At 42.4% G+C, this 12,462-nt stretch overlaps 1 protein-coding gene across 1 annotated transcript in view; it reads left to right on the top strand.

Moving 5' to 3' along the window:
• The first annotated feature begins 5,247 nt into the window (after positions 1 to 5,247).
• Positions 5,248 to 12,462, top strand: part of LOC106568925 (protein phosphatase 1L) — a 29,287-nt gene continuing 22,072 nt past the window's right edge. The window contains exon 1 of the mRNA XM_014139763.2: positions 5,248 to 6,170. Coding sequence (XP_013995238.1) covers positions 5,772 to 6,170 — 399 coding nt within the window. The 5' untranslated portion in view covers positions 5,248 to 5,771. The remainder of the gene's footprint in view (positions 6,171 to 12,462) is intronic.

The raw sequence follows: 12,462 nt of genomic DNA, 5'->3' as shown, positions 1-12,462 counted from the left end.
CACCACCAACTACTAAAAAGGAACTGATGTGTTTCTTGGGCATGATTGTTTATTACAGTAGTTTTTGTAAAAACTTCTCTACTGTGGTCGCTCCCTTGACAGATATTCTGAAAGCTAAGGCTGTTTACATATGGTCTTCTTGTTGTCAACAGGCTTTTGAAGATGCAAAGAGGTTGCTTACCTCTAGTGCTGGCTGCTCCTTGCGTGGATTTGTCATTTACCTTACAGGTGGATGCTAGTCATGTGGGGGCAGGTGTAGTTTTGCTGCAAGCAGATGTGTCTGGGGTTGAGAGGCCTGTTAGTTTCTTTTCCAAAACGTTTAACCATTATCAGTTGAACTATTCGGTCATTGAAAAAGAAGCGCTAGCACTCATTTGAGCGCTACAACACTTCGAAGTGTATGTCGGGTCTGGAGTAGTACCTATTGTGGTCTACACCGACCATGACCCTCTCACCTTTTTGAGGTCCATGATGTGTCCTAATCAGAGGATAATGAGATGTTTATTTTTAACATCCTTCCATCTCGATGTGCGGCACATCCGGGGGACTGATAACGTGATTGCTGATGCGCTCTCTCGTGCGCCCTGTGCCTGAATGTTTATGTGACTGACCATTGTTTGGTATTGTCATGTTCTATATTTCCTGTCTGTTCCATCCTGGTCTTGTTTTCTTCTTTCCTCTTAAACGTTGCTTCGAAGGCGCAAAGGTTGCTGAGGTTTGGGGAGGAGGAGGAGGTTGGCTGGGGCAGGGTACGTTGTTCCGGGGTCCTTGTTGGTCCCCGGTTTTATGGGGGGGTGTGACTCGTCAGTGACATGGGAAACACCTGGGCCCGGGTGTGTCCCAGGATAAATGCACCTCTTCCTCATTCATTGGGGAACTCTCTCCATGCAGAAACCTTCGTAGAGTTTGTTGTATTTTTGTGGCCTTTTGGTTGTTTGCTTTGGCACCTTTCAACACCCAGCATTATCACATTTATGCATGCAAAACACTCACTTACACTACTGATTACACACACAATTGTTACTTGCATTTAGGTTACGTCAGTTAATAAATATATATTTTGTTATCCCTTGTCTCCACGTCGTCTCCCTTTTGTTACGAACTTTGAGCCGGTTCGTGACATCACTTAAACACCAACATGGAAAGACGCATACAGCCCCCGAGCGCTGCCCCTTCCAATACATATGTTGGATTTTCAAATCCAAACAAGGGCTCTCAACCCCCCCCCCATGGACAAAACTGAGAGAACCAATCAAAGCTCAAATCAAATGTTATTTGTCACATGTGTAGCAGATGGTATTGTGGGTGTAGCGAAATGCTTGTTTCTAGCTCCAACAGTGCAGTAATATCTAACAATTCACACATCCTAAAAGAATGGAATTAAGGAATATATAAATATTAGGATGAGCAATGTCGGAATGGCATAAACTAGAATACAGTATATACAGTTGAAATGAGTAAAGCAGTATGTAAAGAGTGTTTAAACATTATTAAAGTGACTAGTGTTCCATTATTAAAGTGACCGGTGATTTCAAGTCTGTTTTATGGGGCAGCAGCCTCTAAGGTGCAGGGTTGCGTAAACAGGTGGAAGCCGGCTATTGATGGCTAATTAACAGTCTGATGGCCTTGAGATAGAAGCTGTTTTTCAGTCTCTCTGTCCCAGCTTTGATGCACCTGTACTGACCTCGCCTTCTGGATGATAGCAGGGTGAACAGACAACTTCTGTACGAATACTGCACTAACAACGGGCTCCTTTCCAGACCAGTGTGTCAGTTCTCTCTGTGTCCCACGTGAGTCGCGTCAGCCAGGCTACCCATGTTACATTACATGGTGCTAAAGTGTGTATTCACATGTTATATATACTGAGTGTACCAAAAATTAGAACACTTTCCTAATATTGAGCTGCACCCCCTTTTGCTCTCAGAACAGCCTCAATTTGTCGGCATGGACTCTACAAGATCTTGAAAGCGTGCAACAGAGATGCTGGCCCATTTATTTATTTTACATTTATTTAAAAGGAAAGTCAGTTAAGAACAAATTCTTATTTACAATGCCGGCCTACCAAAAGGCCTCCTGACAGGATGGGGGCTTGGGATTAAAAATGTAAAAATACAATATAAATATAGAACAAAACACACATCACAGCGAGAGACAACACTACATAAAGAGAGATCTAAGACAACATAGCAAGGCAGCAACACATGACAACACTGCAAGGTAGCAACACAACATGACAACATGGTAGCAACACAAAACAAAGTACAAACATTATTGGGCACAGACAACAACACAAAGGGCAAGAAGGTAGAGACAACAATACATCACACAAAGCAGCCACAACTGTCAGTATGAGTGTCCATGATTGAGTCTTTGAATGACGAGATTGAGATAAAACTCAAGTTTGAGTGTTTGTTGCATCTCGTTTTAGTCGCTAGCTGCAGTGAACTGAAAAGTGGAGCCCATGTTGCCTCCAATGCTTCCCACAGTTGTGTCAAGTTGGCTGAATGTCCTTTGGGTGGTGGACCATTGTTGATACACATGGGAAACTCTTGAGTGTGAAAAACCAGTGGTTGACTTGGGCAGGAGCTCACCGGAGCAGAGTACCGGCACCTCAAATGTTCTACTGCTGGAGCTCTGGTTTCTCTTATAGAATATTAGCTCAAAAGTTTAGTGGAGCTCCTTTTTTAAACAGCACCGGCACACAAAATGAGTACCGGCACCTATTTCAGTCCAAGTCAAGTACTGTGAAAAACCCAGCAGCGTTGTAGTTCATGACACACTCAATCCGGTTCGCTTGGCACCTACTACCATACCCCGTTCAAAGGCCTTTGTGCAAGGATGGAGCAGGGGAAGCACTGCCAGAGCCCTGCAAAATGACCTCCAGCAGGCCACAAATGTGCATGTGTCTGCTCAAACGGTCAGAAACAGACTCCATGAGGGTGGTATGAGGGCCCGACGTCCACAGGTGGGGGTTGTGCTTACAGCCCAACACCGTGCAGGACGTTTGGCATTTGCCAGAGAACACCAAGATTGGCAAATTCGCCACTGGCACCCTGTGCTCTTCACAGATGAAAGCAGGTTCACACTGAGCATGTGACAGACGTGACAGAGTCTGGAGACACCGTGGAGAACGTTCTGCTGTCTGCAACATCCTCCAGCATGACCGGTTTGGCGGTGGGTCAGTCATGGTGTGGGGTGGCATTTCTTTGGGGGGCCGCACAGCCCTCCATGTGCTCGCCAGAGGTAGCCTGACTGCCATTAGGTACCGAGATGAGATCCTCAGACCCCTTGTGAGACCATATGCTGGTGCGGTCGGCCCTGGGTTCCTCCTAATGCAAGACAATGCTAGACCTCATGTGGCTGGAGTGTGTCAGCAGTTCCTGCAAGAGGAAGGCATTGATGCTATGGACTGGCCCGCCCGTTCCCCAGACCTGAATCCAATTGAGCACATTTGGGACATCATGTCTCGCTCCATCCACCAACGCCACGTTGCACCACAGACTGTCCAGGAGTTGGCGGATGCTTTAGTCCAGGTCTGGCCCCTCGCGTTGTAATAGGTTTTGGCCTTTTTTAAGGACATTACATCAATTACTTTTACACTTTAATTTTGAGTGTGACTCCAAATCCAGACCTCCATGGGTTGATAAATTGGATTTCCATTGATTATTTTTGTGTGATTTTGTTGTCAGCACATTCAACTATGTAAAGAAAAAAGTATTTAAAGATTATTTCTTTCATTCAGATCTAGGATGTGTTGTTTAAGTGTTCCCTTTATTTTTTTGAGCAGTATATTTTGTCTTGCCCCATTCACCATCTGAATGGCACACATACACAATCCATGTCGCAATTGTCTCCAGGCTTGAAAATCCTTCTTTAACCTGTTTCCTCCTCTTTGACTTCACTGATTGAAGTGGATTTAACAGGTGACATCACTTTTACATGGATTCAGCTGGTCAGTCTATGTCATGGAAAGAGCACGTGTTCCTAATGTTTTATACACTCAGTGTATGCCAGTATTACAGCGTAGGTTTACATTGTTGCATTGTAGCCTACTATAGCCTGTGACAATTTATTTGCAGTTTGTGTAATTACAGAATAAAATGTTTATGTGTATTATAATTCATTAACTTAATTGTGGTTAGACCTTCCCTTACATGATCATTATTTCCATTGTGAGTTTATTTTCAAATCTTTGATAACGGGCCACCCCACAAACAGGTATATAATTTGTAAGAGGTCTGTAACAACGTGTACACAATGTGTGTGCCTATGTAATTACGATGTAAATACATATGTAACTTTGAATTCCATTTCCATACAGGATTTACTACAGTGGTTAGAGCGTTGGGCCAGTAACCTAAAGGTTGCTAGTTCGAATCCCCGAGCTGACAAGGTAACAAATAAAGGTTAAATAAAAAATGAAATATCCAAAAGGCTCAGACATTTCTGTTTCCATCTATGCGGGCCAGTACTTGTGTCTCACTGGGCCATGGCTCAGCTGGCATTATATAACAATGGCTAACTGTGAACTTTCACACCTTCTCACAAATCAATTCAATTCAATTGACTTTATTGACATGGCAAGTTCATTATTACTTACATTGTCAAAGTATACATATAGAAGAAAAAAATAATATTTATATATCATTTATATATATTTATATAGCAACTGTTTTGATTATGCAGACTGTTTTGATCACAATCAGCCCTAGCTATGGAAACAATTTCCCTAGTATTATATGGATATATACACTAGTGAAACACTGGTGTTACAGTCGAAAAGCAGTTTAGAGGGACTATTTGTATTTCATCTCAATAAGAGACAAAAGGAAATTAGTTTCAGCCACCAGAGGGCTACTTTACTTGTGGTACTGTTTGATAAGGCTCGTGTTCAGTGGTCACTAACCCTTTCCCCGACAGCCACCAATGTGCATCCCAACACCAACACACCTGATACCCAAGTGTAATAAGTGGAATAGCCCTAACATTTCAATAAAACATTTAATGATAATACAACTCTACAGTTAATGACATTTTAGTAAGCAGATAGGACTGAAATGTGTCATATTCCTCAAGAAAACTAAATAAGCCTACTGGAAGAAAAAAAGGAAGAAAGCTATATTTAAGAAATAATTAATAATAAGGCTATTCCCCCACTTGCTGCAAGTGTGGTGATGATCCATCAGGACGTTCTGCCGCAGCTGCGCATGCTGTCATCCCAGACTAGAGTTGAAAACTGAGGGAGGGAGGAGAGAGAGGGGGGGGGTGTTGTTGATGCGGGTGAGTAGAAGCTGAATAGGAGCATTTCCCACACAAGAAACGGGGTAAACGCAAAAAGAGGCCACCAAACCCCTACGTCGCCCCCGGTGACAACTCCTCACATTCCGCTGGGTCTTCGCCCGTTATTCGCGAAGCCTGCAATGGGCTACAGACGAAAGCGGCTTCATAACGGTTTTTTGTCGGCAGATTCTCTTGCTGCAGCTGTCCTTCGGAGAGCCAGGAGGACAGTCTCGCGTGTATATTTCAAGACAGCGGGCCTAGCCAATGACTGTGACCACGTTCGTCCTTTGCTCTTCACTTCACTGTGGTTATATTCGGCTGAGTAAATCGTGGGAATACATTGACCATTTAAATCCAATTTGATATATTTATAGCAGTTCTGACATCAGACATTTTTTTTATGGTGGACGTTTTTTTATTGTCCCATTTGAACGGATATAATGGAGTGAATTGCACGAGGGGAGCGACAGTCAGTAGTTTTCTTGCGTGTGATGATAGGAGACACAATGACGCTGTTGTCTCTTTTGGGTCGGATCATGCGTTATTTCCTCCTGAGGCCAGAGACATTGTTTCTGCTATGCATTAGCTTGGCCTTGTGGAGTTACTTCTTCCACACGGACGAGGTGAAGACCATCGTCAAGTCTAGCCGGGATGCCGTGAAGATGGTGAAGGGGAAAGTGGCGGAGATAATGCAGAACGACAGGTTGGGGGGCCTGAACGTCCTAGACGCGGAGTTCTCCAAAACCTGGGAGTTCAAAAATAACAATGTGGCGGTGTACTCCATTCAGGGGCGGCGTGACCACATGGAGGACCGCTTCGAGGTGCTCACGGACATCACCAACAAGAGTCATCCGTCTATATTCGGGATATTTGACGGTCACGGTGGTGAGGTATGTATCAAAGGCGTGGGTGTCTTTCAAAAACACAGCCTAAAATAGGACTGAACGGTCAGCACCATTATCATCATTTTCCTCGGAGTTGGTCATTTTAGGGAATGGGAATTTTAATCTAGGTTGGCTATCCGCGGCCTCAAATCAATTTAAGAGTATATGCATTCATTTTATTCGGACTCAATTGATCTCAAAACCAACATGGCTAAATGTGAAAAAACATGTTAATTCCTCATTGATTTATTTAATTCATACTAACAACTTCCATAAATATTTGTCCAGGAGACACCTGAAACCCCACCTCTTTAAGGATTAAGTAATCCTTCTACCCCCCCCCCAAAAAAAATGGTTATCATAAGGTGAATGCACCAATTTGTAAGTCGCTCTGGATAAGAGCGTCTGCTAAATGACGTAAATGTATTTGGATATGATCTCAGTGGTCATTGTCCCATAGTATGTATTAGAGATAAGAAACCGCAAAATACTCATCGTTTAATTACCCGCAAAATACTCATCATTTAATTAAGAAGACACATGAGGAGACATGACATGTATTCCTCTTGGGTTGGTTCTACAAAATGTATCCCCCATATTTATTCCTCTAGCAGATAAACACGCCCATTTTAAACAATTCAGAGTGAAATATAGATCTAACCCTTGCTTTTCTTCTGAGCGCATTCAAATGAGAAATCAGCCCTGGGCCAAATCAAGTTGACTAGCAATCATTCAGACAATTGAGAAACAGATGTAGTCAATTAATAAAGCTAAATCAAGCTACTTTTTAAGCTCTATCTCAGCCTCTGCTGGAGATCCTTTAAAATGTTGGGAAACAGTAAACGCACTGAAGTGTACACATTCCTCTTCCTCCCAGCTTCAGCAGTTCTGTCTGACTCTGGCGTCCTAACGGAGAAGAATGGGATAAGTGATGCTTTTAATCATCATTTTATCTCAGCAGGCTTTTTATTTGAGAGAAACAGTGGTTTAATTGACCCTGGTCAGTCAATCGACTGCTCTTCCCTCTGCCAGCCTACTGTAGCTGACTCGACGGTTTACCCGTCAGCTTCTAGTGAATCTTTGTTTTCATTTCATCAATTTACTATCTGTGATGGGCTAGAGGCCTTGCTTAAGACTGATGCAAAGTTGGAAGTACAGAATCGTCTAGAATTTCATTGCATGCTGTAGCGTTAAGATTTCCCTTCACTGGAACTGAGAGGCCTAGCCTGAACCATTTAAAAACAGCCCCAGGCCATTATTATTCCTCATCCACCAAACTTTACAGTTGGCATTATATATTGGGACAGGTAGTGTTCTCCTGACATCCACCAAACTCAGATTCGTCCGTCGGACTGCCAGATGGTGAGCGATTTCATCACTCCAGAGAACGCATTTCCACTGCTCCAGTCCAATGGTAGCGAGCTTTACACCACTCCAGCTGATGCTTGGCATTGCGCATGGTGATTTTAGGATTGTGTGCGACTGCTCGGGCATGGAAACCCATTTCATGGAGCTCTCGACTAACAGTTCTTGTGCTGACGTTGCTTCCAGAGGCAGTTTGAAACTCGTGTTGCAACCGAGGATAGACGATTTTTACACGCTTCAGCACTCGGCGGTCCCGTTCTGTGAATTTGTGTGGCCAACCGCACAATGAGCCATTGTTGCTCCTAGATGTTTCCACTTCACAATAACAGAACTTACAGTTGACCGGGGCAGCTCTAGCAGGGCAGAAATGTGATGAACTGACTTGTTGGAAAGGTGGCATCCTATGACGGTGCCACGTTGAAAGTCACTGAGCTCTTCAGTAAGGCCATTCGACTGCCAATGTTTGTCTATGGAGATTGCATGGCTGTGTGCTCGATTTTATACACCTGTCAGCAACAGATGTGGCTGAAATAGCCAAATCCACTCATTTGGTGTCCACATACTTTTGTATATACTGTATATTGTAGTTAAAAGTATGAGAATAAAAATTGTACTTTTCTATATAAATAGGTCCTGCCTTTCACAAAATAGTAGAAAGCAGATTATTCAGTCGATGTTCCTATCGGTCCTAGACTATGGCGACGTCATCAATATGAACACAGCAGCCACTTCATTAAAGCCGTTAGATGCAGTTTATCATAGCGCACTGCGCTTTATTACGGGCAACAATTCTAGCACTCATCACTGCACTCTCTACCAGGAAGTTGGTTGGCCCTCTTTGATGTCATGTACAGGTTGATATATTGCTATGTTTTCATTTATAAAGCCCTTCTATAAAAAGTCCCACTGTACCGAACATCTTTACTAAACTTTAGACAGAGTTACCACACCTGATCTCAGGGATGGTTAACTCTGGAAATTCCTTTGGTGTCTACTGAGTTAGATAAATCAGCTTTTAGTTTTCTTGCACCTTATTCGTGGAACAACCTTTAAAATGTTCTTACATTTAATGTTTTGGTGCCTCTATGGCAGTTCAGAAGGCTGATTGAGGACCTTATTACTGATTAATGTTTTTGTTTTTATGACCGCCCAGTATGACTCCCTGATAAAATAAAGGTTAAATAAATATCTATGGTCATTACAGCATTCTCATTAGATTTGGAGTGAGAGAGGTAAGTCCAAACCAAATGTGTTCCCACCCCAGCTTTCAGGACACATAAAACTAAATCACTCAAACAGAGAATTGTGAAAGTTACATAGTCTGGGGACATGCTAACCATGACCAGAATAAGAGTGAAGTTGAGTAGTTGCAAAGAAAAAGCCATATCTCTGTCCAGTGTCTGTGTTCTTTTGCCCATCTTAATCTTTTCTTTTTGTTGGCCAGTCTGAAATATGGCTTTTTCTTTGCAACTCTGCCTAGAAGGCCAGCATCCCGGAGTCACCTCTTCACTGTTGACGTTGAGACTGGTGTTTTGCGGGTACTATTTAATGAAGCTGCCAGTTGAGGACTTGTGAGGCGTCTGTTTCTCAAACTAGACACTCAAATGTACTTGTCTTCTTGCTCAGTCTTGCTCTATTCTGGTTAGAGCCAGTTTGCGCTATTCTGTGAAGGGAGTAGTACACAGCGTTGTACTTCTCTCGCAAGAAGCACTGCTGACTGGTGTAACAACAGAAATCGTACAAAGTCGAAATAGCTCATGGAAGACCTCTTTATAAGATTCTAGAAACACAACAAAGTCAAGGAGAGTAGACGGGCTGTCCCTTCCACTTTTCTCTCCTTTCAAGAAGCCGCTTGGTTTGATGAACCTCATGTTTGGGGTCCTCTAAATCTGACTCAAAGGTCTAAGCAAAGGCAAACAGAGGCTCCTCATTCAAGAATGTTGTACTCTTTGGGTTGAGAGACTGGACCCCTTGCATTATCTCGCAATTCTTTTTAGAAAAAGTCCTCTGCAGCTCAGCTGTGAGACTGTCAAGCACCTGATAAAAGATAGCTCTTTGGAAGCTCTCACCATCACTTTGGTCACTATTTTTCTGTCCTAGAGTGCTCATCATCAATGAGTCATGAAATCTTAAGCTGTCTTTTACACACTGTTTGTACACACATTTTGCAGTGCTCTGCAATCTCTTCAACCGCTTTCCATAGTTCTCCAAAGTAGCGCTCACTTCTGTAGTCCTGTAATGTGTCTGTAAGGGCACCTACTAGATCCACAGTCCTTGCTAGGTCAAGAGAGCTTGATTGGAGCATGTCAGAAAGACATTTGGCATCACCAAGCACTTTACAAAAGGTAACCAAAAGCCCTATGAAATGTAAATCTGAGTAAGAAGGCCCCTTGCCTCCACTGATCTATCACCACTATTTTCAAGTGTGATATCCTGTAGCACTCTCAGAACTGCTGGAAGCCTGTCCCTCAGATTACGGCATGCCATGTATCTGTATTCCCACCTTACATCCGTAAGTCTCTGTAGTTCCCTGGGCTGCTGCTGTGGATACAGCTCTTTCTGAACTGCAAGCCACTTGGGATGAACGTACGAGCCAGATACCACGTTATAAAGCTTCTGCAGGAGAGCAAAAAAGTGAACTGCCTCAGGCACTGATTTTACAGCATCGACAAGAACCAAATTCAAACAATGTGCATTACAGTGCACATAAAATGCAAATCGTGCACTGTTTTTAATCCGTGCAGACACACCAGAATGCTTTCCGCTCATGGTCGGACGCACCGTCATAGTCTTGCCCCACAAGATCATTTCTGTAGTCCAGACCATGTTTTTCAAGGCAATCAATTATCATTTTTGTGAGACCTGCTGCATCTAAGCTTTCAGCTGCCTGAAAGTGTAAAAGGTTTTCGTGGATGGCCCCGTTGTAATAGTACCTCACAACTAAAGACATTTGTTCTTTTTTCTTTAAATCTTTGGTTTAATCTGCAATGACACTGAAAACGTCACTTTTTTAAACTTCTCTTATTATTTCACTTTGTACCATGTCAGCTAAGCCCTCAAGAACTTCCTTCTGGATTTGGTGGCATGTGTACTTAGCATTGCCACAGGCATTCATCCTTTTCTCTATGAGAGGGTCATGCTTTGCAATTTCTTCTAAGATTGTCAAAAGAATTACCCTTGTTGTGAGAGACCAGACTCTCGATGACCTCTCTGCTCTATATTTTGAGTGATAGTTAATAGGAGCACATCTGCATTTGTTTTAATATAAGTACAGTTTTCCTCCACTTTCTTTTTCCGGTCCTCATTTATGACATCTAACATTGATGAGTTGCTGTCAATAGCCCTTTTATTCTGACTCCAAGCATATATAGCATTGATATGATGCTCGGCCTTCGAATGGAGCTTAAACCCAGAATCTTTAAACAGTGCCTTTTTCCAGTTACAAAAACCTGACTGTGATGTGAAGACAGATTCAGGTGTATTGGGCAGAGACAAATGCCTACAGACGAAACAATAAGTTGAATCTTGACTTACAGAATATTCAAGCCATGAATTGTCCTTATACCAGGAATTGTTGAAAGCCCTTTTCCTAGTACCATGCTGAATTCTGGGAAATGTTTTCAAACACGGCTGTACAGGACCCTCTTCTCTGGATCTTGAAATGTCTGAAATACACGTTAAATAATGTGTCATATCTCTATGGAAATGTATAATTAAGAGATCCACAAGATTAGATACTAACAGCTGTTAACTAAAATGTGTAGTTTAAAGTATAGGCCTGGCCTACCATTGGGTCCTCTAGGAACAGAAGTCTGATATCTCTCCCTTTCTTTTCATGTTTAATTGACCCTATGCAAAAATAAGACAGTCTATGGTTACATCTAAGCATACAATTACCCACATTTTAGTCCAATCTTAATTACAAATCCCTATTATCATAACTGTACCTTAAAATCAACTACCAGCCTAAGTTACTAGTTAGATCATGGCTAGCCCTACTTTGCAGTAAGTATCTTAGCTAGCTATAATTTCTTACACCTTTGCGATAGCAAACAGGCTATTAGCAAATTGTGGTCATCTTTTGAGTAACATTAACAGATTGATAATAACAATTGTTCGTTTTGAGTTAAAGTACGAAAATCTAACTGAGTTAATGCTTTTCAAATTGCTGAATGTTAACTTGCTGAACACTGACAGCTGTAGCCTACTAGTTACCCCACATTAGCTAAACATTCGTATACTGTAACTTACGACACTGCACTGTATATTCATGTATTACTAGCACAGATGTAAACATAATGTTAGGCTAAATTGGGAACCGATCTCTCTTATCTGATTAACTGTCTGTTAATGGAGCCAAAGGTCTAATGTTAACTTACACAGCGACTCAATGTTCGTAACAGTTGTTCAGGAAACCTAAACCCAATGCTAAACCTTAAAACTTACTTCAAATATGATGCTTTCGCCAATCGCGAAAAGAGCTCGTGGAGCTGTGGAAATATTCTCTCTTCTTCTTCTGTATGTTCTTCTTATTCTTCTGTATCTCGCAACCAACTTAATATTCTCTCGACCTCGATTTGAAAAATGTGCTGCCGAATGTCAAAATAAATGCTTCTTTCAACAAGAGGTGAAATGAGATGTCAATCAGCATCAAACTGCCAGTAGCGAATGAAATTTTGGGGTGGCACCCGGGGTGGCCAATCAGATGTCAGGGGTGTCCAATGCCACCCCAGACACCCCTCTGGCTCCGCCCCTGTGCACCGGGGCCTCCCACTCTTTCTATTCTGGTTAGAGACAGTTTGACATTTACAACATTAACAATGTCTACACTGTATTTCTGATCAATTTGATGTTATTTGAATGGCCCAGAAATGCTTTTCTTTCAAAAACAAGGACATTTCAAAGTGACCCCAAACGTTTGAATGGTAGTGTA

This window comes from Salmo salar, chromosome ssa14 (genome assembly GCF_905237065.1).
Source record: "Salmo salar chromosome ssa14, Ssal_v3.1, whole genome shotgun sequence".
NCBI classification, from domain to species: domain Eukaryota; kingdom Metazoa; phylum Chordata; class Actinopteri; order Salmoniformes; family Salmonidae; genus Salmo; species Salmo salar.
This window is presented reverse-complemented; position numbering and strand designations above follow the sequence as displayed.